The sequence below is a fragment of the Phyllostomus discolor genome, chromosome 1, assembly GCF_004126475.2.
Source record: "Phyllostomus discolor isolate MPI-MPIP mPhyDis1 chromosome 1, mPhyDis1.pri.v3, whole genome shotgun sequence".
Lineage (NCBI taxonomy): Eukaryota > Metazoa > Chordata > Mammalia > Chiroptera > Phyllostomidae > Phyllostomus > Phyllostomus discolor.
Window position 1 is genome coordinate 89404788 of NC_040903.2, and position 26028 is coordinate 89430815.

Sequence of the window (26028 nt, forward strand, 5' to 3'; positions counted from 1 at the left end):
CCAACATTGAAATCATAGGGGTGCCAAAAGGAGAAGAGGGAGAGGAAGAAATTGAAAACTTATTTGAAAAATAATGAAAGAAAAGTTATCTAATTTGATGAAGGAAATATACATACAAGTCTAGGAAGCACAGAGAATCCCAAACAAGTTGGACCCAAAGAGGACCACACCAAGACATATCATAATTACACTGCCCAAGATTAAAGATAAGGAAAGACTCTTAAAAGCAGCAAGAGAAAAGAAGAGAGTTACCTACAAAGGAGTTCCCATAAGACTATCAGCTGATTTCTCAAAAGAAACCTTGCAGGCAAGAAGGGACTGGCAAGAAGTACTCAAAGTGATAAAAAGCAAGGACCTACAACCTAGATTACTCTATCCAGTAAAGCTACCATTTAGAATGGAAGGGCAGATAAAATGCTTCCCAGACAAGGTAAAGCATTGGTTCATCAACACCAAGCCATTATTACATAAAATATTAAAGGGACTTACTTAAGAAAAAGAAGATCAAAACTACGAAGTTGTGGTTGCCTCTTGAGTACCCCCTACTGGGGACCTGGCCCACAACCCAGGCATGTGCCCTGACTGGGAATCAAATCAACAACCCTTTGGTTCACAGTCTAGTGTTCAATCTACACAGTCACACCAGCCAGGGCCAAAACTATGAACTTTAAAATGGCAACAAATTCACCACTATCAACACTGAATCTAAAAAAAAAAATAAAAACAAACAAACAAAAAAAACTAAGCAAACAACCAGAACAGGGACAGAATCATAGATATGGGGATCATTTGGAAGGTTATCATCTGGGAGGAGAAAGGAGGGGAAATGGGGGAAATGTACAGGTACATACATAAACATAATTGTTAGGTACAGAATAGACAGGGGGGGATGTTAAGAACGGTATAGGAAATGGAGAAGCCAAAGAAATTATACACATGACACATGGACATGAACTAAGTGGGGAGTGGGGGCAGGTATTGCTGGAGGTAAGGGGGTACCAGGCAGTGAGGGCAAAGAGGGAAAATTTGGAACAACTATATAGCATAATCAATAAAATATACTTTAAAAAATAAAGAAGAGTCAGTATTTCAGTTTGAATCAAGAGGCAGAAAAGACTGATGACCCAGCTCAAGACAGTCAGGCAGGAAGAGTTCCTTCATGGTGAATGGAGGGGCAGAATTTTTTTTTTTCTACTCAGGGCTTCAACCAATTAGATGAGAGCAACCCACATTGGAGGGGAATCTGCTTTACTCAGTCACTGATTCAGAGGTTAATCTCATCTAAAAACACACTCACAGACACACTTAGAATAACGTTTGGCCAAGTAGCTGGTCATCCCTTGGCCAAGTCAAGTTGACATATGAAATCAATCATTACAACAATATTCTGGTAGTGACCAGCACAACTTGTGAATCATCTCATTGTACCTATTTTCTTCACTTTCCTTCACTGTATTTTAGAAACTCTATTGCACTGTAGACATTAATTTTGATGGAAAATCAGAGGCCAGAACAGATATAAAAAGTACCACCCATCCTGACCACTGGTCTTTGAAAAGGAGATACTTTGTCCTATCATGTTCTCTGTGCTTAACATCCTATGTGCTGCCTAGAGATTGGTTGCTGATTTCCCAGAATTCATATAACATGAAGTATGATTCATTATATACATAGGATTATTTATCTGAGTATTCTAATTTTGAATGACAGAATCTTGGCACTATTGTTCAGTTAAGATCTACTCAAGCTGAAAATACACATATACCAAAGCAATACATAGTGGTGTATATTTTTTTTAACTTGGAAATTTTATGATGCTTGAAAGATTAATTAAGAATAAAAGAACTCACTTATAGAATGAGAAGTATATCAATATTTATGTCAGAGGGAGGGTCTTCCGTAAATGTCCACTTAAATGGTATAAATCTGGGTATGGCTAAGTCTCCTCTGGTTCTGAGATCTTCTGAGTCTCTGATATGTTCTGCACTGCCCTTGTGCCTCTCCAGCCCACACTGAAAGGCCACAAAATCTCGATCTCAACCTACCAGCATTCACTTTATGAGCCAATATTTTTCAATGGTATTATTATGGGTGTGTGCTCCCCCAATAAACTCTACAGCATGTTTTATTTCAACACATTAAGAATGATTCTCTCTGTCTCCTTGCATGCATCTGCATGGTCCAGTTTGGCCTATTGAAGAAAGGGGGTGTTCATTTTGTCTTAAAGGAAAAAACACATTCTTGACAAGAGCCTAAACTGAAATAGATTATATTCCATGTAACAAAACTACCGGGCATGTATTTATAACTTATTCCTACTGAAATGCAGCAGCTTAGGCAGCACTGCATTGTAGCTGACTACACAGAGCTAGAGCCTGCATTCAAATCTCGGCTCTGCCACCTACTTGCTCTGTGGCCTTAGGCAAGTTAGTTAATCTCTCTAGGTTTCAGTTTCCACTTTGTACAATGCAAATATTAATAATACTATAATTGAGTAAGTTAATATTTGTAAAATACTTCAAATAATGTCTGGCACACAGTGTCCAGGGCTTGACGATCACATCTTTTTAAATATTGTTATGTCTATCACCTGGACTGCTTACATTCCTGTTCTCAGAAAGCGTATCGCAAGGATGCAATTAAGTGTTGAAAAGCTTCTCAGTGTTTTCAGGTCACACTATTCAAATTGTGAGTCAGCATGTTGGGGGAGGAGTGAGAACATTCTAAACCTTTCAGAATGCTCAGAAAAAACTCAATTGATCATTAATAATGATGCCACTAGCAAGTGAGATAACTCATTTCAAATGTGTTGGTTACATGGGTTATGGAAAGGAAATAAAAAGGGTTTTGAGTTATACTTGGCTTATGGTCTAGCTCTTCCACTATTGTCAGATGTGTTGCCTCATCTTTGTGAGCCACAGTATCTCTCACCTTTAAAGCACAGGATTAAAATGTGTAAGAATAAGGTGAATTAGCACATATGGAAGTAATTAGCACAGTGCCTCATTCATTCTTTGTATATTTTATATAACTTTATATAAATTAATACCTAGTCATATTTAAATCACAAAAGAAAAATACATCCTCCTTCTTCAACATACATTTCTACAGACTTATTTAAAGTAAATGAATCTTTATTCACAGTTTTTGCCAGATTAGAGGACACTATTACCTCAGGTTAGTCACATTGATGGCCCAGAGTAAAGTAAAAGATATTGGAGATAAAACTTTTTTCTTGCATTAAGAACACAACTATGTAAGAAAGGTAAGGTCTGATGAGAGCAGAAATCAGTTCTCATCATGTGAAGGCAGAAATCTCCCCCTTTGATATTTTGCCCATTAAGTGGACAGGTCTGCCATTACGGGTGCAAATACATTCTAGCCATGACAAAGTCTGCATTGAAAAGAACCCTGACAAGAATCTAAAATCTTAAAGGCAAAAGAGACTTCAGGGATTACATCAGCACATTCCCTACTCAGAACACAGGATGATACCAAACATGCTCACAGCATTTATTGTCTGTAACACTTATGTGCCATTTATTTTATAATAAACCATTTTCTTTTATGATAGCAAAAGCCTAGAGTAGACCATGCTTCTTTTCTCTGGGGCGCAAGGTGCTCAGAGTCCATTCTTTTGGCAATGCCAGCAACTGCATTAACTCTTTGAAGGTACCTGTTTGTTTCTTCAAATTGTGTTTGTTTTGATTTCCTTTTCTATTGTATTCATTTTACAATATATATCATTGCTTAAGTTCCTCAAATCCTTCTTGATAAGAGTTATTTTTAAGTAAGAGTCAATAAACAATAACATAGTCTCTCCTACTTTAATCCCTGACATACAGTTTAGTTTTACTCTTTATCTCTTCACATCTATCAATTTTGGGCTGTGCTAGAAGTCCTTAATCTCTTGTACTCTGTTGTATTTCCTTCAACATCTACTCTTGGCCTAGAGTGTGTATCTATTCTTTTCTGTTATTGCAAAGTGAATGTAAAAACTAATAATGCAGTAATTTAAAATATGTAACAAACCTAATACTAAGATTGAAAAGGCCATCTCATTAATACACTTAGTCTTCAACAGCAGTCACCTTTGCTGCCAAAAAGTTTGTGCATTTAGCAAAGACTTGTGCAGACCCTTCTTCTGGACACTGTTCTAACATTTGGAAACATCAGTGAGCAAAATAAAGATCCTTGCCTTAAATATTGTTTTCATTTTGGTAGGGCAGGAAAACTATAATCAATAAATATATTAATTAACCAAACTACACCATAAGGTAGAAGATGAAAAGTGCTATGAGAAAGAGAAGGTGTAGAGCCATTTAGGAAGGAGAGGTCATGAGTTCTGGAGAGGTGCAGTTTGCATACTTAAAAAAGTGGTCAGGTAAGTGTCCCTGAAAAGATCTGTGTAAATACAAGAAACAAGCAACCCAATAGGTGGGGGAAGAGTACCCAAGTAGAGATAGAACTTGAAAAGATGTCTGGTATGTTTAAGAAACTGCACCAAATACACGGGCAGGGGCCGGGCAGGGGATTGGCTGGGCACATTACCCACTGTTTGATGGGCTATTGCAAGGACTTTGGCTCTCTCTATAAAAATGGAATGGAAAAGTATTGGAGGTTTTGAACAAAAGGGTGACATGATCTGACTCATGTTTCATAAGTGTAGTTGTGAGATCTGATGAGAGACCATCCAGTGAAGCAGGGATACCTTCTGCAAATTTTCCAAGAGCCAGATGACGGTAGCTTAGACTGAGGTTGTGTAAGGGTAGAAGGCATGAAATATCCAAATTCTGGATAAATTTTGAAGGTGCTTTCAATAGATATTCTTGATGATTATGTGTGGGATAGGATGAAAGAGGTGAGTCAGAATAATTCCGAGGTCTTTGGGCTGAGCAATTGGAAGGGATCATTGCCGTCAGCTAAGATGAGATGGCTACAGATAAAGAAGAGGTCCAAGTTTGACATATTGGGTTTAGATTGTTATTATTTTCTGAGTGAGTATCTGGGCTTATGAAGTTAGAGTTTAGGAAATAGATCTGGGCTGGGAATATAAATTTGGGGATCATTGGCATTAGTGTTGTATTTAAACCTTAAAATTGAATTTAATCACGGAAGAAAGTGTAGTTAGAGATGAGGAGTAAGTCCTGGGACCACCACAACTGTGAGTCAGAGGCAAAAGGAGGAACCATCAAAAAGACCAAGAAGAATTAGGCCATAAGGTAGGTGAGAAAGAAATAGAATGTGCTTTACCAGAAGCCACATGAAGAAAATATTTTAAGAAGAAGTAATGATTTAGTTTCAAATACTGAGAAGTTCTTTTTAAAAATAGAACGGGAATCCATCAAATTGCAATTAGAAACTAATTTCAATTATTTATAAGTAATTCAAAACAATTAATGATCATTCAATTCAATTGAATTTAGCCCCTCAGACACATTGAATGTACACATAACAATAAAAAGTATAGAACACATAAGGAAAATAAAAATAGAATGCAGTCTTACTTTTTGGTGCCCTGGGACATCAAAAAGGTCTCTGTCTTTAAAACTCCCAATGATTTATCTAGTAATTGGTTTACAGTAAGGGCCAAATATGTACCACTGTCAGACACCAATAGGATAAGTTTGCATACATATTCTTATAACAGTCTGGGTTCTGAAGGTCTCTTCATTTCAATAAACTTTGTTCTGAGGGTCTCTACCTCAAACAGCCAGCTGCAAGTTCTGGCCTGAAGTTTGCAAATTGCATTTAAATCATGACACAAAATATCAGCAACTGAATAATCATTCCAATCACCAAAAGTCAGACTTCAAGAGCAAACCCAAGTCATCGAGGAGTATCACCCACTTTCTTTCCTCTTGTTCCTGACTAGAGCAATAAAGCACCTGGAAACATGGAGATTTCTTCAAAGTCTATTTCATGTATTTTTACACTTAAAATTTTGGAGAAAATTAGACACATGGACTTTGGTTGAAAAGTAAAGCTCTCTAGGGGCCTAATCTTAATATAATAACAACATATTATAATATAATACATTAATAGAGTATAAGTTAAAATGTGTAATTTTATAACATGTATAATATAAAAATGTTACTATCAAGTACTTTTTAAGCAATTTAAATTATTTTTACTCATTTAATTTTCATAATATTGTGATGTGGAATTATTATAATCACCATTTGTAGATGTGAAAACTCAGACAAAAAGAGGTTAAGTGACTTGCCAAAGATTCCACAGCAAATAAGCACAAGAATCACATACTCAGTCTTCAGAATTATGCTTTTATATATTATCCCTCTCTTGTACTTCCTCTGTCAAAACTACTTTAGTAGTAATGTAGGATAAAAGAATATCAACAAAACCTGCAGAGATCATTAGCTCTGAACACATTGTGGTTCCCACTCTCTTAGTCACACAACGAATCCCATTAGGCTCACAATTGATGAATTCAGCCAAGACCCATAATTTCATTAATATAATCATGAGTTAACTTCCATTAGTGTAGTATGACCAGTATTTAAAAAATCAAATAAAAGAATAGAAAACTCCAGAAGGCATTACATATAATAGAGGTAAAGTGTGTGTGTGTGTGTGTGTGCACACACGCTGGATTGATAAATGATTTACTAACTGAAGGTTGAGGTTAAAAGTAAAACAAAAAAAAACTTAAGTGTTTGTTCAGGGGTCCAAGGAATTCTCCTTCTAAGAAAAATTAATTATATTGCCTACCTATAGAACATTATCAATAATAGTTGACACTGGGTCATCAACACATTTTAAATAGGAAAATTGGAGTTTCATCTGAACCAGATAAATTATACTCAGAACTGAAGCTGCCATTTAACCTGTCTATGAGAAGATAATTCTTGAAATTTAGCCCTTGGAAAATTCCAGATGGATTAATGCCATTGGTTATTTAATCAACCATCTCATTCTCTTCCAAAACAACTGAAAGGTCATTCATCCTTATTAAAACACTTGACACTGAAAAAAGCAACTAAAAGTACCAAGGTTTTTCAGCTAAATCCCACTCTTATTTAATATTCCTTTTTTGGCCTGCCTGTGCACTAGCCTGACACTTTTCTTTGTTCTTAGGGGCATATATCTAGCTTCCTCCCACATAGCTCTTGCATGGCAAGAATGGTACAGGCTTTAAACATTATTCTTCCCCCACAGATGTCAAAAATGCATGAGCATGCAATACGTGCTGGGCTGTGGGTGGCACAGAAGGAAAAATCCAAGACAGTCCATAGGCAATATCAATTTCTTTGAGAGAATTATACATGGCCTCAATACTCCTCAAGGAGCCATAATTATAAGAGATGCCTCTTTAGTTCATCCAGGCTGTAAGCTATGTTTTCCTGTACACCCAGTGTACTCAGAGCTCCATGTGGGGTATGGTGAGAGTGGTGGCCTTCCCATTCCAGGAACTTGCAATGCAGTGGAGAGATGAGGCAAACAGTTGTGATAAAAAGATATCACTTCATACTAAAAGAAAAAGAGAATGATTTTTCAAAAATTTTCCAAATACAAATTTCATTTTATCCCAAAGTTATAAAAATAAGTGCTATATTCTTATGAAACATTTATTTACTTACACACAAAAAGATTATAATAAGTTTAATTTACATTTTTCTTGGAAGAAAGATCATGGATAATAGTGGAAACCAAGCAGCAGTTTCTCTAGATAAGACACATAAATTTCCTTTTGTGCCTGCTGAGCTTTAAAGATGAAAATAAAAGAATATTTTTATTTTCCCCAGTCCTTTTAACCATAATTTCTACTGTAATTTTTCTCTTCAACCATTAAAAACACTATGGCAATGAAGAGAAATGAAGTCATGTGTATTTATGTTCACTTTAAGGATGGGTGATGGGAAAAGATCACTATCACCCAAAGTTACTATATCTGAAATGTGATTAATGCTCTTGCATAGATTTTCATCCCAGAAGAAGCTTGTGCAGCGGGTGATAAAGACTATAGCTTAAGATAAGAGATGTGCCCAAGTTTTTTGGGCAGTTCTTGAGAACATAATACTGATACTCAGGTTTTATGATGCTAAATTTAATCATCATTACAAGAATAATAGAACTTAGGATTTAATGTACAATTATATGTATCCTATTATTCAACAAGAAAGAGTTTTCACTGATCTTCAGAGACGCAAAGTATTTGAATCTGCAAAGAAATGCAATAAGAAGAGTTAATACTATAATCTGACTCTGGATTTCTGATTTTTTTTCTACAGTTAGCACTTCACAACCAGATGCCTCAACTTCTGAAACTAGTAGTATATCTCCCTTAGTATCAACAACAATTCCAGAAAATGCCTCAACAGCTCACGGTATGACTTCTGTGTGCATGACTAGAAATTCGCTTTGTTTAATTCCTTCTCACCAAGAAAACCTTATCATTTTTTTTAAAAAAACAAGCTTTATTAACTTATCATTGATATTCAAAAATGCACATCCACAAAAGGGGGGACACCAGGGCATTGTTGGAGGTGACATATCTTATTACTTCATTGTGGCAATGGTGTCATGGATGTATGTCCCAACTCATCAAAGTGTATACATGAACTCCCTACCAGTCTTGATTTGCAAAACAGAGTTCTTTCAGAATGAGATCAAATGTACTTATTTGAAGTATCCTACTTATAGATCACAGAAGCTTACTTTAATGAGTGGTTATGGGGGAATGAGGGGAGGATTGTGAGGATTGGCACACATTACCTAAAAGTAATTTATCTTTTTCTTTCTTAAAATAATAGGCACTCAGAATGCAAAAAATGCAAGTCCTTCTTCAACCAACCCATCTCGTTCCAGTGAGTAACATTCATAATAATAGATATGTGGGATATTTGAATGTTACCAATAAGGGAAGGGATTGGATTATAAATAGTCTTTTATCAGCTTTCCTAAACCTGCAATCCCTCTATAATCCTATCTAACTGCCACTTGCTTTGAGAATTTCTTGCTTATGAGTCTGATTTTAATGAGCACACCTTTGAGATTATTTCCTTACCTTAGTGCTAAGCAATTACCACCAAATTTCAAGGTGAATTGGTAAGACTAATCTCAGATAAGCCAAAGTGCACAGAGGTCTCCATAAAAATGAATTGTTCACCTTTACAAAACTTTGCCTTTATGTTAAAAATGGCCTTTTAATAAGTGTTCCATTTTAGCAAAAACAGATGTATGTCATATAACATACAAGGTGGGGCAAAGCCAGTTTATGGTTACTCATATGGACAAAAGTACGATAGTTGATAAATAATAATATAAGTATAAACTGTGTTTCACATGCTCACAACCGTAAACCTGCTTTTGCCCCACCCTATATGTGTGTATACTGGGACTAAATGGAGAATATTCATTAATTTCCCTGGAAATTTAGAGTATGGTGAATACATATGAAGCTGGAATTCTAAAAGGTTATTTTAGGTTTGGGAAAAGCCATTCCATTCCATAGGGCAGCTTTGCCTTTACTGACCTGCTGACTCACGTCCCATGTCGGGAGGCGTCACTCAAGGTCTCACATGAACCTAGAAGAATTTACTTGAAACAAATATTTAATAACAATGGAAGTGTAAACCACCCTACAAATGAGTTGGATAACCATTTTCATTCCCTGATAAACACAATGAATACATAAGAAAACAGATAAGAACACCTAACTGAATGCTAACAATAATTTCTATGTCTCTAGTTATATCGCTGGGACAGTGTTCTCTTTTCATCACTATTGTTTTAACCTGAGAAACAACTATCAGAAAAGAAGGCAGATGCTTAAAAAAAAAGTAAAACCCTCCTCTTAATAAGTGGAGGAAACACCACAATCAGATATATATATATATATATATATATATATATATATATATATGCACATCTTTCTTGAACTATGTCATTCATGTTTAGAAATATGCACTGTGATATATAATTATATTCATCCATGTTATTTTATGTCTTTTCTAGTTCTAAGATATTATTATGGAAAGATATTTGTGAGTATTTTAGAAAGCTGGCTTTATAACTAAAGCAGACCCAGTGTAGGCTGTATATGCTCTTTTTTCCAATAACTTCACTATAAAGTAATAATACAAAGTAGCAAAGAATACAGTGTGTGAATGTAGAGCTGACTCTAGGTCTAGAGAACATCTTCTGCCTCTTGTTTCCCCTCTTCTCACTCCAGTCTCCAGGAAAGTAGGGAACTATCTCCTTAAGGTTTGAAATTTTATTTCAGATAGGCTACAAGACTGACATCCAGTGGATATGTCAGAAATGACAACTGAGGCAAAACCCATGAATCAGATAAATTTTCTTTGCTTGAAATACAGTATTTTAAATAGAATGATGTTTACAGAAGAAAGCATGCATGCTTTTACTCAGTTCATAAACTATTTCTTGTGAAATTGAATTCCACGCTAACTGACCATATCTCCAATACTTTTTAGGTATTATTTTGCCGGTGGTTATTACTTTGATTGTACTAACACTTTCAGTCTTTGCTCTGGTGGGCTTGTACCGAATGTGCAGGAAGACAGACCCAGGTGGGTAACAGTGTTTTGTTTCATTTTGTTTTCCTGAAAGGAGAATATACATGCTATATCAAAACTGTAATTTAAACTCTTAAGGGGAGAGAGGAATTATAGAAAGAAATAAAATGCCATATTGCGTGATCACAGAAATAATGGGGAAGAGACAGAGAAATCCATGAAAGGCTGGTGAATGTAAGGGGTAGGGATAAGGACTAGTGGCAGATATTATCAGATGGGGACAGATTCTTTTTAATGAAATAGCCCCAGCTTTGTGGGTGTTTGGAGGAATGTGGTAGCAAAGAATACAAAAAAGACATGCTTTTTTGTAGTGAATATTTGTTTTCGTTTTCCATGGAATAGAGGGTAAAGGGAAGTCTTGCTAAGAATCTAGTTCAGGGGCCCATAATCTCAGGAAGAACATTCTGTGACTTAGTCCCTCCCCTGGGAGGCACAGCTTCTATCCAATGAAGTGTCTTCCATGGCAGCGTGTTCTGCTCATTGAATTGGCTCCTCGGGATTGAACATTATTGCAAATTTTAGTGGGATTCTAGTCTGAAATTCTTTATTATCTTCCTTCACATCTCTTATTCTTTAAAACGACACTGCTCTCTTTTAAACATCCCCACTCTTTGTTTTTGTCTTGTTATTTCATCTTCTCCCTGCCTCTTAAATACTTCTAGTTCCTGTAATGGCATTATATTTTTTATCCATTTTTACAGAAATGTTTTATTTTAACTGAAGATTTAGAATAACTGAATCAGATTTTAGATTAACTGATGCAGATTTAGATTAGCTGAAACACTGCAAAGATAGTTACAAAGAATTTCTATATACCCTATAGCTGTTATTAATATTGTGATATATTTATCATAACTAACTAATATTGGTTGATACATTCTTATTAACTAAGGTCCCTACTTTGTCAAATTTCTTCCAATCTTTACTGTCTTTTTTCTGTTCCAGGAAGTGGAGGTTTTTATTCTTCACTTCACCTGAATTGCCCTTCAGTTCCCATCACTCACAATCCCCTCTGTTACCTTAAGTATTAGTCAGTCATTCCGTCCAGACCCCTGCCCTGCCTGTGTAATGCAGCATTGTGTATCTGTGCTTTTGTCCACACTAGTCTTTCTCCTAGAACATCCAGCCTGCCATTTAACTTTTATACCATGCCCAGTCTCCAGTTTGTCCATTAGCATCTAGCTCCAACACCAATTTAACCTATCTTTTTATAACATGCCATCTCTTTAAGCAGAATGGAGTATTCTCACTTTAAATGCTATAGAATTTTATAATATTCATCATGCTATAGTATAGTTATGGTACTTTTCTATGTGCCTGTTCCCCCTTAGTCTGTTCCAAGTACTATAACAAAAATAGCGTAGACTGGGTGGCTTAAACAACAAACTTTTATTTCTTACAGTTTTGGAGGCTGAGAGATCCAATTGAGGTGCCAGATTGGGTGTCTGGTGAGAGTCCTCTTCCTGGTTTACAGGTGGCCACCTTGTCACAGCGCCTTCACATAGTGGAAAGAACAAGAGAGTTCTCTGTGGTCTTTTTTATAAAGTCACTCAGCCCCTGAAGACTCAGTCCTCATGACCTAATCAAGTTCCAAAGGCCCAACATCCTAATACCATTATATTGGGCTTGGAGATTTAACATAGGCACTTTAGGGGAACACAAACATTCAGTTCATAACATCAGGCAGCCTCTCCAGCCATACATCACGTAGTATTCACCCTGCATTGTGTATAATATATAGCGGAACCTACTACATACTTACTGAGTTGAATTTTTAAGTATCAGTAAAATAGAACCTTGTCTTTCCTCACTTTGATTCTAAATATTTCATTAACAGAACTCTACCTAAGTCTCTAATACTACTAAAAAGTAAAAATCCATTTTTATAAGATATATAAGCTACATTATTCTTTGTTTACCCCATGGACAGTATGTCCCCAGGATGCTAATGAATGCTGGTCCTGAGGCCAGTCCTTCACCATGCATTGCATGGCTGGCTTCGTACAAGAGCATGACAATGTACGGGAAGTTATGAGCAAAGAGAAAGAAAGAAAGAAAAAACCAGTAGTGTTCATTTTAGCCCTTAGTGGAAAGTAATAAGAAAACAAATCAATGACTCTCCCTTGGGGAGTTAGTGAATAAACTTCTTAATAATGTCTAAAATATGTTTTCTTACTGAGTTTCCAGAGGGGAAGTATCATTTTTATAAATCAATTTAATTTCTCTAAATTTCTAAACCACCAATATTATCTTTTATGGGAAATCAACCATTCAAGTTAAAGTCTATGGAGTGCATAGGAGAAGTAAAAACTTAATGTGCTAGACCCATTCATAAAAATACCCTTTAATGAAAATTGCTTTGCAGAGGAAGATTTGCAAATAAGTTATCTGAAAAGTTGACATTTGCTATTTAACAGGACTCTATGAATGAATCAAATCATTCAGGAAGAAATGTATAAAATTCCTACCACTGTGAAAAATAAAATAAAATTTCTACCACTATGGAGAGTTATTCTAAAGACATACAATATTTTATAACCAATTTTGGCAATTGCACAATTAGCCAAATCTATTTGGTTATCATTAACTTTGTTTGCCAAACAGAATTTATAGCACTGTTATCATTAAATTAGCACCATTAAACACCACTCTTCAGTATGTTGGTGAGACTCTATTAAGTTCAGAAAATTAGTAAACCTACTCTGCTCACTGGAAGACAACATGAATCAGATTCAGTTATGAAACTGAGCTTATCTGAATAATGTTGACTATAGTCTGAGCTTTACCCAAGTAAGAACTGCATAGAGTCTGTTGGTATACATCTATCTGGTAATAAACCTATATTACAGTGTTCCAAGGAAAAAATCTTGAAACAGGCATACAAAAAATACCAACTCATGTTGGAACAGGGTTATGAGCATCACAGGTGGTATTCTATAAAGCACTTACAATAGGAATTTTAAAATGCTGCTAAAACCCTACTGATGGTGGGAAAGACAAGGTTCAATCTAAGTGGTGAGCAAGCACATGGTAACATGAACTAAATCCTGGGGTTAAGGGTCATGGTGGTATGTCTTAGCCAAGGTGAGGTAGAAGTAGCCAAAATATTAGGAGAAATCAAGGTCTTTATAAAATAATGATGCTCAAAGGCAGGAAAATTATATTTAAAGGGCTTTATATATCCAATGACAAAAGCTAGATTAAAGAAGGAAAGAGGAGAGAGGAACTGAGGAGCAATGGAATAAAACCACAACAAAATTGGGGACAAAACAAAGGAGACCTTAAGTGATTGTATATTTTACCTAATAGCCCACAGTTAATGTGAGGTTTTACCACCATGGCTTCCAGAGGCCATGCTCTTGTGCAGAACAAATCTCCCTAGTTCTCACTCTAAGCCCAGGCTGGTTTCTGCCAGACCCCGCGGAGCAGTCTGGCAAAGCCTACAAAAGATTAGTTGCCCTTAGTTGCCTCAGTGACATTTTGCAGGGCACTTTTGAGAGACCAAATTAGTATGATTCAAATGCAGTTAGAAGCAATATTGACATCATAGTTCACCACAAATACAGTGATTTGTATCCCCAGAAAGAGTACTGGATGAAGAAATATCAGAAATTCAATTCTCTGATATAAAACAGTAATTCAATACTTTGAGGAGAATGTTTTCCAGAGATATGGAAATAAACAGAGACAGTTTCTGGTGTTTGTGGAATGTGTGATAACATCACCATGTGAAACTGCAGGATGAACATCAGCACAGAACTAAGTTCAGTGGGGCTGGCCTGGTATTAGCCACACTCCTGAGGAATGAGTTGTAACCATACAAGTATCTGAGAAACTGATCAATAAGGCAGGGAGTGGAGAGAATAAAAAAGGTAAAAATTGGCTTTAGAAATATCTCTGCATAGAAAATGGCATGGTCTAAGGTTTGTTTTTGTTTTTGTTTTTTGTAGCCAAGCTTTTTCCAACTCTAGTAACAATTCTCTCCTCTCCTTAGGCACACCAGACAATGGAAATGACCAGTAAGTAAGGCTATATCACTTTTTTCCCCTGGAAGCTCTGACAGTATCATTTACATAGGAAAAATATTGATCTTCTACTTATACTTTTTGGGGTTTTTTTTAAGAATTTGTGTAGAAAGTACTGCAAATGGAGTTTGACTATTTGTCAGAGCTCTCTCTTTTCAACAGGGAAATTCCAACAACTAAAAGAGGATTGTTCTTAAGCTTGAATAAAGTATTAAAATGCAAAATAAAAAAATAAAATGTAAACACAAAGGAATGAATATAACTACAAAGATAAATATCATAGAAAACATACCTAGAATTTAAAATAGTTTTTGCAGTGAATTTTTCAGTGCATTTCTCACAATTAGGGAAGAACATGGCTGCCCTTGAGACAGTTCTGAGTGGCTTTACTGATGGTAAAGTGTGTTCTGTGTTGACTTTTTAAAAGCAAATGAAATAGTTGTTACCAGTCCAGCCAGCTGGTGCAACCAAGGTGCTATGAAGAGACAAACTGTCAAAAAACAATTCTGTGGTTTGTAATGTCAGAAACCATTTCTGTGGTTTCCTTTGTTGACTTGAGTTTGTACCCTGCCTTTATGTAGGTGTTTTTTGTATGCTTATCAGCCTAAGAACTTTTGAAGTAAAATTTGTAGATCACCTACCCTTCTTAATTAGGCATAAAGGCTTTTGAGATGTCCATGGAAAAGAGCAACAGTTTGAAACTGTTTAGAATCTGAGAGGGGACAGGTGGGAACTCAGTTAAAATAGCTCAGACCCTACACTGCAGAATCCAGGACCACATCAGAAGCAATACCCCTAGAACTCAGTGGTAGCACCCAACGTTTGGAAGCATTTCTATATCTTCCCTTTCCTAACTCAGGACTGGAGATGTACCATATAGATCTTGTGACAAGTGTTTCACATGATCCATCTTGATGTTCAATTTATCAGATGATCATTGCTGTATCAGAGTGATGGCAATTTATTGGCTTGATTTCAGAACTGGAAAATGCTATAAAAGTATGTGAATTTGTATGTGAAACACAGGTTTTGCCATAGAAACACATAAAGTACGTATGCTTGTGTATCTTCTTCATTCTGTGTATATTGTGTTTACTTTCTATCACAGACACGTGATGCTAATTACTGTGGCGCTAATTTAATGTTTTCTGTTCCAAACAGACCTCAGTCTGATAAAGAGAGTGTGAAGCTTCTCACCGTTAAGACAATTTCTCATGAGTCTGGTAAGCTCCCAAATTGTTGATTAGATGAAAAATGTTTATTTCAAAATCTAACTTGGATTTTGTTTGTGTTAAAACATAACTGAAAAGTATAACTTCTTTCAGAATAGTCAATTAGTAATTCCCACTAAATGCCAAATTTTCCCATAAGGAAAAGATAAGCACCCAAAATATAATTTTTGGTAAAATTATTGCATTATCTTGTTTTTAGAGGTTGCTTTTTATAATGTGTAGATGTGTTCTAAAGAACGGGTGGTAACTAGGGGGATTTTCCATTCCTTAGTAGGGGTAAAAAGAACATTACATGTGCTACAGGATTTTTATTATCACCGTTATTTTGTTTCATTTTCGGTAATGGCTGTGTGTAGTCGACAGGAACAAGGATTTGTCAGTTAAAATGTAAATCACATTTTGTATAATTTCATATGATTTTAATTGAGATTCCCCATGAGGACAAAATACGGTTTTCTGTTGATAAAATTTGCTTTTCGTTTTCCATTTTCTTAGGTTTCAATTTTGCTTGATTTGAAATGTAAAGGTTTTTTTCAAAATATAGATATGATTTCTATGAGTTATATTGTATCAATGGCAATAATAAGTGAGTTTATATAGCTTTTAAAATTAAAAAGCACAGATTATTTTCTTGTTTTGAGTAGACCACATATTTAAAATATCAATATTACAAAACAGATAAATAAGAAGTAATTATTAATTTTACAAAAAAATCCGTGTGGCTCTAATTTAAATACCAACTTACATTAACACATTTCAGTTCTCCCAATTTTATCAATGCAAAATAGTCTGAGAATATAGATGTTATATAAAGTGTGAATTATAGAATGACAAATGACATTATAAATATGTAGCAAATTTTTTTTAAAGATTTTATTTATAGAGAGAGGGGAAGGGAGAAAGAGAGGGAGAGAATCATCAATTTCTGGTTGCTTTCACACGCCCCCTACTGGGGACCTGGCCCACAGCCCAGGCATGTGTGCTGACTGGGAATCAAACCAGTGACCCTTTGGTTCTCAGGCCAGCACTCAATCCACTGAGCCACACCAGCCATGGCAGCAAAATTTTTTTTGTAAAACAAAAATTTATATTTTCTCATTTCAAGAGCAAGATATGAAAGGCTGCATTAAATTTCAGTAAGGAAATTCTAACTAGAACAAACTACAAGCTGTGCAAAGGGGAGGAAAATGGGGGATATCTGTAACAGTGTCAAAATAAAAGAAGAGGGAGACAACAGAAGATGTGAAAAGTGCGAGCACCCAAAACCCGCAGACGTGCCCTAACCCTTCACATGAGCCACTCTCTTAAGAGAGACTGTCTTCATTCATGTATCCTTCCAATCTTTAATGTACGTAGTTCCTTTATTCCTACACTGCTCTCTCAGAGGTAACTATCTGAATGGGCAGGAGTAAACATCATTCATAGGATCATTGGAAACTACTCACAAGTTTTCCCTGGCTATTCACGTGGTGCCACTAAGTAGCCAGGCCTATTCTACCAGGCCAGGAAAAAGCAGCCTAAGTGTGAATTAGTCCTGAGTAAGTTCAAGCAGAATCCTGAGCATGACTATCCCACTTGTCAAGAAGAGTTCTCAGAACCTGCCCATGACTTGCATGCAGGCATCATAACAATTTCATGCACTTTCCCTTACTCCTGTGGGAATTTAACCTAACTTTGCAGCCCCAGGGCTCCTCAGGCTGGGGTCGGTGTGCTAACCTGCACTTGAATGAAGCCTCTGTGTAGGAGCCCCTGGCCCTCCTTGAGAAGAAGGGGCTGGGATCAGGACCCCCTACCGCACCATCCTTTTCTGCCAGGGAAAAGACAACTGACACCTGAATTGAGGCTTCCGGGGGAGAAAACTCTAAAGAACCTTCTGTTACTTGATGACAAATGTAATATCTGACTGTTCTTTAAGGCCCAAGGAGAATGCTGCACATGCTGGTACCTCCCCTCTCTCGTAGAGCAGCTGCAGCGATAAGTGGAACGGACCGTGGCAGGACAGTCAAGACCCTTGGCTCTCCAAGCTCCCTTTTCTCCATAGGGAGGCCCACTTATCATGGAAATAATGAGATCTGTTCTCTGGTACTTCGGTTTCTGCCAATCCCCACTCAAAACTCACACCTCATTTAATAAAATAACCTCTTAATGGTCAACCCAGCTGATTACCATGGAAAATGTTCGGTCAGAGGACAAGACTGAACTGGTGATTCAGAGTCGGTTTCCACAGGCTAGAGTTAATCATCTAAAACATAATGATCTCCAAATGCTCTTTGTGCTACCACAGTTTTATCGAAATCTGGTCCCTGAAACACTCACAAGTCTCTTTCCACTGCCTTTCAAACTTATTCAAACATGCTTTCTATAAACTAATGTTCACTACACTCAACAGAATTTATGTTATAATTATCTTTACTTAATATCTTTTCCCAATTGTGACATCTTTCCTGAAATATAACTAAAATAAAATCTGAAATGATTAGGTTTGATCTAAGTTCACAGATTTAGCCCAATTTTCCCCTAACTCTTGTATAGATTTTTTTTTAGAAATTTTAAAAATAATTTGATAGAATACCTGACTACCCATCACTCAGAACTGATAAGTGATACATTTTATGTGATGTTCTTCTAAGAAACACAGTGGGCACTAATGTGGCTAAGTGGTAACAAAATGGAACTTGAGCTTCTGTAACCATAATAGTTCACTGGATTGGTCAGTGTTTCAATTTATAAACTCTAGTCTTATATCTGAAAATAAATTGTGTCATTTTAGAGGTCAGGAAATCGTGTTTCCAAGGAAACAGCCCTGCAGCCACCCACCTTCAAAGGAAATGTCAGTGGGTGCTAAATTGTCTGGTTTTCTAGAAGCCTCCGTGCACCACGGTTATTGCTGATAAGACAGTTCCTTGCCTTCAAGCCTCCTCAGATCAGCTGCAGTGTTCATCTTTCTAAACCCCTGCTTCTTTTAAGTATGTTCTTTCTCTGGCAGGGATCTTCCACGCGAAATATTAGCCCATACATGTTCAAAATTTGATCACTTAAATGAGGAGGTTTTTTTTTAAGTAAAAGAGAAAGCCTACTATAACAAGAACATGCTTTTAGAAAAAAATGAACACCAAACATGAGATACCACACAGCTTCAGTAAGAAATCAGGCCAAGTTCAACATGCCATGCCAGACTGCAGGATATGCGCGTGAGACGATGCATGCTAAATGCAATTTCCACTGACATCATATCTGAGAACGGTAAAACACCTTATCTCATTTGTAATACTAAAGACGATAAGAATCTCTTGAAGAAACTGCTTAAATTAGTTAAGGACTACATGACTCCACAGAAGAAACAAAACATAGCTCTGAATTTAGTTTCAAAACATTACTTGATTTTGAAACATTTGGAAGAAGAAAAAGCAGATCTGAATTCATTAGAATATCGCTCTGCTTAGAAAACTCTAATAAGTGTGTTATTAGCTCAGATTAACTTCAAACACTTCAGTGTGTCTGCCAGGCCGGCCATGGTGCAACAGACTCCCCTGGCTCCATTTGGAAACATTGAACAGGGCATACTCCCCAGATGCCATTCATTCCCTGCTTGTCCCTGTCTTCCTTGATGCACTCAAGGTCTTCTGAGAGAGGCGATGGTGTCTTGGTTTCCCTCCCCTCCCCTCCTAAAATTAGGGTGACCCATTATCATTGTATTATTAGCAGGCACACTTGTATTTGCTTATTTATTTTTACATGTAAAAGTTCATCAGTAAGAAACGAGCAAAGGTATAAAGATCAGCAAAAAGATTACTAGATCTGTAAAGCCATGCATAGATTCAGCTTCCGTCTCCTCAGTCCTTCAATGTTTGTCTCACTCTGCATGCACTTTCACTAAATCGTCCTTAGCTCCCCCAGCTATACGCGGGCTTTCTCTCCTCTTATTGTTACTCTGGCAAATGAACATACATTACCATGTTGGAATATCTCTTTATGGCTTCAACTCCCATTTTAATATTTGATCACATTATACATAGTAGAGGATAGAAAAATACAAAGTGGAAAAAAATTTAAATTTTCAAGAAACACAACCTTGTTGCACTCACTGTTGATGTCTGGAGTATTTTCTTCCATTTGTTTTTTCTAGGTACATGTGTTCCATTTGCTTTTACCATTGATGTCATTATTCTCATTGTTATTGAAATCAGATTGCTGTCGAATCTTTTTCATATTCTTTAGTCCCAATCAGAAAGGCCTTGAAGGGAGAGAGTAAGAATTGTAACGATTTTCGTATAATTTGTCTCACATGACTTCTGGAAGACAGTAGGTGTTCAATACATGTTTATTTTGTTTACTTGTCATTCCTGTTCTTCATATCTACAGCTTCCAGGAGAGGCTGTGCCTTCAGTGGGCAAAGAGCTGCTCTGGCCTTGGGGCCATGAGGGCCACCACTCTGGGTCTGGAGTTTCTCAGAGCATGGGACCCAAGGAAAGTTCCCAGAGCAAACCCAGTTTGTTCCCCTCATAGGTTTCTGGCACTGTTTATTGCCTCCATGACCATGCAGGTAACAGGTGACATCAACGACATCCCCAAAAGACAGATTCCCTATATGGTAGCTAAAACCTAGAGCAAAATGATGACATTTATTCTCAAAGCTGGAGATTTTAATCCATGTTGTTTTTATATAGTATGACTGGTGTTGAAACTTGAATCTACCTGAAGGACACAGGTTATGTGAAATGTGTTGACCACGAATCTGGAGTCATGTCTCTAAACTTCCTAGGTTAATAGTTGCCTTTATACTGGGCAGTGGAATAACACTTTTATTTTGAGTAATGTCCCCTGTGTCATTCTGTATGTCACCAAAGTGTTCACGTTGACCTATAAATTCATTTTCACAAAACTCTCATTGAGTTAAACAGAGGATCCTAGAATGTCTTCTTGATAAAATGATACTTTGAATATATGACATAGTTTTCCTTAGGCAGGGCCAGCTAATAGAACAACCAAAAATCAATAACTCATCCCCTAGGGTGCCTCTCTTGTTATCACCTCTCACTCACACCCCTCCCCGCTCCCAGGGAGTGAGTTAGCTTTGCTCCTTTAGGGTGAAAACAGAGGATGGCCGAATAAAGCTCATAAATCTTTGTGAACAGTTTCCAGACCTTACCAAGAGGTAAATTGTGGCTTTAATGTCATTCTTGCAGGGAAATTAGACTTTTCTTGAAAAACAAAGAACAAGCCAAGAAACTTTATTTTCATCCTTATTCACTCGCTCAGCTCACAGATGAAAACATATCCTTTGTTTTTAGGTGAGCACTCTGCACAAGGAAAAACAAAGAACTGACAGCGTGATGAATCCTCCCCACACTTGGGCAGTAAATATGTAAGTTTCCCAATTTCATTCACTGAGTTACTCATTAATATCTGTTTTGTTAGGTTGCTACAGCTTAGATTATTTTTAAAGACTTTTATAAGATGAAAAGTTAATGATCTGTGTTAGTGAAACCATCATTGTCTATTTGTCTAAAAACAAACACTGAAATGATTTGCCAGAGTAATACATGGCCTGGGGGCTGTAAAGAATTCTTCCCATTGCCCTGCCTACCTCAGGAATGACACAATTCACTCTTCCCGCCTGTTGGCAATGTTTCCTTCTAACCGGAGTTTCCTTTTACCTGGGCCACTATACACACGCTGACAGTGGAGGTTAGCCAGGATTCTATTGCTATTGAAGACTTGCAGGACTCAAAATGACAATGCCTACAAATTGTAGTTTATTGCAGGAAAGGGTAAGCAACAACAGCTCCATTGAAGTTGAGATGTACATCACAGACAAAGGCTGGCTCAGGCCAGCTGAGAGGTCTGACTGTCCTTCCTCAGTAGGGGTGTACCAGGATGTACTTCTCTGGGTCCAGAAACCGAACACCTCACAGAAGATGGTCCAAAATGCAGTCTCACCTAGGCTCTCTTATACCCAGCTGGCCCTGAAGGAAAATTCTTGCTGTGAAACTAGATGAGTGACAGAGCCTTCCAGGTGTTTCACTGAGACCACAAGCAGATGGTCAATTTCATTACAATAAGTTAATCTATAAATAGTTGAAATTTTTCAAAACTCTGGTTGCAAGCAACACTGTTATTCTGCATGCTTCATGCTTTGACCAGGGATCAGTGCAAAGTAGGTATATTTCTTAGTTCACTAAAATAGCTCAGGCCGATTTGAGGCCTGCTGAAATGAACCATCCATGCTTAACATGGGATTGTCTTTTTCTTTCCTCGAGTTGTTAAGGAGATTTTTTTTTCTGATTAATTTAGCTTTCATAAGAAGCATTGATTAAGTGCCCACACAATTAGTGCTTGATGCTTTTTAGAATGTGCAGAAGAATTGGCCCTCTGAAAACCATAGATTTTTTAAAAGAACAAAAATACGCATATGCCTATAATTGGCCTGGCAAAAATGGCAGACATTGGGGTAGAGTCTGGGGGGACGAATATTGTTGTGTCCACTATCTATGTATCCTGTCCAGCCCCTCATAAAATGCTATTATGGACACTCTGATAAAAACTCCACTTTGTTCCTATATTTGTGGTAGATATTTGAAAAAAAAAGGTCAATGCAATAGTAATCATGAGCATTATCCTACTCACATAAATTCAGATGTTTACCTTGCTGATCTATGCTGCAAACTCTTGACTTCACTTGGAAACTCACCTATGGAGGAGCATGATTCAGTTGAACAAAAAGTGACAGAGATCTTACTCCTTGCCAAGTACTCAGCCAGGTATAAAGAGAGACAAGACATGGTTAATGTCCTCAAGGAGCTCATAAAAGTGGAGATAAATAAATATAAGGAATATTGTTTTAATATAATATGGGAAATAAGATAGTGGTGTGGAAAGATAGACATGGCACTTTGAAGTTTAATGGCAATTTTTTTAGAGAAGATGGTATTTTGTCTGAGACTTACAGAATAATTAAAAAAAAGTGGCCTAGGTTTTTCTAGAGGTGGAGAACAATATGTACAAATGCAAAGAATTATAAAACTGCATGATATATGAAATAATTCATAAATAATTGGCTAGCCTAGAGCTGCACTCTACATATCTGTTGTTGGGTCAGTGAGCCATTGATACTATTTACACTCAGAAACTGAGTGTAAATATTTAAAATATTGTTAAACCCAGCTGGTGTGGCTCAGTGGATTGAGCACCTGCCTACGAAATGAAAGGTCACTGGTTCGATTCCCAATCAGGGCACATACCTGGGTTTTGGGCCTGGTCTCCAGTAGCAGGCATGTGAGAGGCAACCACACATTGATGTTTCTCTTCCACTCTGTCTAAAAATAAATAAATAAAATATTTTTAAAAATTAAAAAAATAAAAAATTGTTAGAGCAATCTGATATTGCTGCAACATTCTATTCATGTTATTGTATTTTTTAAAAAATCACTTGGCAGCTGATTAGAAATTTTAAAAAAAAGTCACATGGCACACGGTTCCAGGTTCTTCACTGTAGAATGCTTAGGAAGCACTCACCTACAGGATAGGGTTCAGTTCCAGAGGGCTGGGAAAAGAGGCTGGAGCAGAAAAGGGACCAGAAGTTCATACGAAGTTCTATTTACCACAGTAAACTATAAAGTCTTCACAGGATGTTAGTAAAATACCTTCGTCTTCTAAACAGAATAAAATCAGATTCTTTCCTCCTTCATTAATGCCATCAAGAAGTCACTTACTCATTTTGGGAGATCCTCCAACTTTGGATATAAAGCACACCCAGGAAATGAGTCCAAAATTAGAGAGGGCGGGTGTGTTCCGCAGTCATCCTTATAATCGTTGTGCTCCTTCTAGAGCCACACCATACTCTGGTGTGTCCTGGACCTTCTGTCAGTGGCAGATGGTCTGGTAGAACATCAGAAATACTCTCTTCTACAGTTCTTCCCACAAAGTCTTGACAGAGAGCCTATGGTCACTCTCTGCCCTTCAAACTGTCCCCCAAGCCATGGCTGCCAGTGGCCAGCTTTTCCCTATGCAAGGCCACAGTGCAACCATCCCTACCAAAGGCCCTGCCAACCACGCCATGAAAGAGTAGGGTGCAGGTTGCCACCCCAGCACCACTGACAACCCACACGCCCACCCTACCATCCTCCTCCCAGACTCCAGCAAACCTCCAGCACTGCCATAGCAGCAGAAAACATCTAAGCTCAGCTCAGTCAGGCCACTACCCCTTTCCCAGCTGAGGCACAGAAGCCGCTATCTCCTGCTTCTCTTTGGACAAATAGAGAAAGCTGTTTCTGTCCTACTTGAAAAAAATGTGGTCAACCAAAGTCCTGGCTCCCCTGTGAAAGAGAAGTAGAGAGTTTTCTGTTCATTCTTTTCCTGACTTATTAGGAGAAAAATGTATTTTGTCAATAAATTTCTTAATTAAATGGTCATCCCAAGCAACAGACCTTGAACTGTATTCCACTGGGGATAGAGTAGTCAAGAATTTTAATCAGAATAGAAATGTGATGAGATTTGTGCTTGAGACACATAGCAAATGTTTACTTTGGAAGAGTAATTCAAAGGGAGTGAGACTATAAGCAAAGAAGTCAGAAGACTAGTACAATATTCTCTAGGAAAGAAACAAGGGTTTTTCCACGTCTGCAGAGACAATGGGGATGGAGATAAAGAGAGAGAACAGAATAGAGAAATGTCTAGCAAATAAAAGTCTCCAGAGATGGTGAATAACTGAATGTGGGCAGTGGGAAATGAGGAAAATTAGTACTACAGACAATGTCCACACTTCTGGCATGAGTGTCTGGATGACTCATGGAGGTAAGGGCATAGACGGGAATCGTGGAGTGAGAGGGGACGGGTCTGGGAGGCAGTATAGTGGTTTCCCTTTCAGGTGTGTTGTGTTTGAAGTGCTTGTGAGAGATTCAAGGGACTCCACTGGGTGGAAAAAAATCAGCTGTTCTGCCCCATCATCTCCCCCAACATCTCCACTTCCTCACTTCCTTGAAATATGAGCTGTTTTTCCCCTACAGGCTTAATCTTCAGCTTCTGTGCTCCAGGAGTAGACAGAGAGAATGCCCTGTGGAATTTATCCTGACTTCGATCCGGCTCACCAATCCATACCAATCATCTGTCCCAACAAAGTGACACCAAGATGACATACAATAATCTGAGAGAATCAAAAAATCCTGGATATCCCCTGTCCTTTGAGACAGGAAAAGTCACATTTGTACATTTTATAAGAACATTCTCAGAAGAACAAATTTTAGGAAAGGTGTTTGTGAGCAGTTAACCTGGGAGCCCAGGCATGAGGGCTCCCCAATGTTAGGACCTTTCCTTGAGTTTAAAGTTTCCAGAGCTGACAGTTTTTATCCATAGGGACTTTCCTACTTTCTTAGTATTCTTCTATTACCTAATATTTGTATTTATTGTTTTCCACTATGTTAATGCAGGGAAATTTGCAAGTGTATTATTAAATATTAGATAGAAATCATGACGTGCCACCTTGTACATAAAGGTATTTTATTTGTATTTTCATGTGTTACTTGTAATAAATAATTACTCTATTCAATACACTAAAAATCATAATGCAACTGTGAAAATGGCAATGGTATTATCTTCCATAATTATAACTATGTTGGATGAATTATGAGAACTCTATAATGAAAGGCATCTGTAATAATTGAGAAAGGGACAAAGGATTCACATATCAGACCCCGTTAGAGGTAAGTTATACCATTTCTTTGGTCTATTTGTAATTCATGCTGTGTAACAAGGATATAAGGGCATTTATGACTCTCTGTACTGCATTAATTAAGAAGATGAACAGGATTGAAAGTTTTTCTTAATTGTTTTGGTTAATACTATCTGTGCATTTTTTATTTCTTTTAGAAATGTAATAATTTGTTCTAGCAATTATTGTTAAATTTCCAGTTTGTAGAAATGAACACCTTATAAATACATAATCATGATATTATTTTTCAGTGTAGCCCTTTCCTAAAACACACACACACACACACACACACACACACAATTATAGCTGCCACTCCATCAGGAGCACGTTCCTCTGTGAAAAGCTGACAGATCAACCTTGACCACTTCTTGGACACATACAATCAAAATGTCATGTTGGCTGAAGTTCTGTGGAAAGTTTGGAAACTAGTAAGCTGCCAGCAGCAGCTCTTTAACTTTTATGAAGAACTAAACTGATTTCGATGCTAAATCATCTTAGTGATATGA

The 26028-nt window shown here is 37.2% G+C and overlaps 1 protein-coding gene across 1 annotated transcript in view; it reads left to right on the plus strand.

Annotated features, from left to right (window-relative positions):
- Window positions 1–25791, plus strand: part of EMCN (endomucin) — a 76560-nt gene extending 50769 nt beyond the window's left edge. Inside the window, exons 7-13 of the mRNA XM_036010821.1 lie at window positions 8253–8348; window positions 8775–8828; window positions 10458–10553; window positions 14554–14578; window positions 15746–15807; window positions 21108–21181; window positions 24822–25791. Coding sequence (XP_035866714.1) covers window positions 8253–8348; window positions 8775–8828; window positions 10458–10553; window positions 14554–14578; window positions 15746–15807; window positions 21108–21142 — 368 coding nt within the window. The 3' untranslated portion in view covers window positions 21143–21181; window positions 24822–25791. The remainder of the gene's footprint in view (window positions 1–8252; window positions 8349–8774; window positions 8829–10457; window positions 10554–14553; window positions 14579–15745; window positions 15808–21107; window positions 21182–24821) is intronic.
- Window positions 25792–26028: the final 237 nt, after the last annotated feature.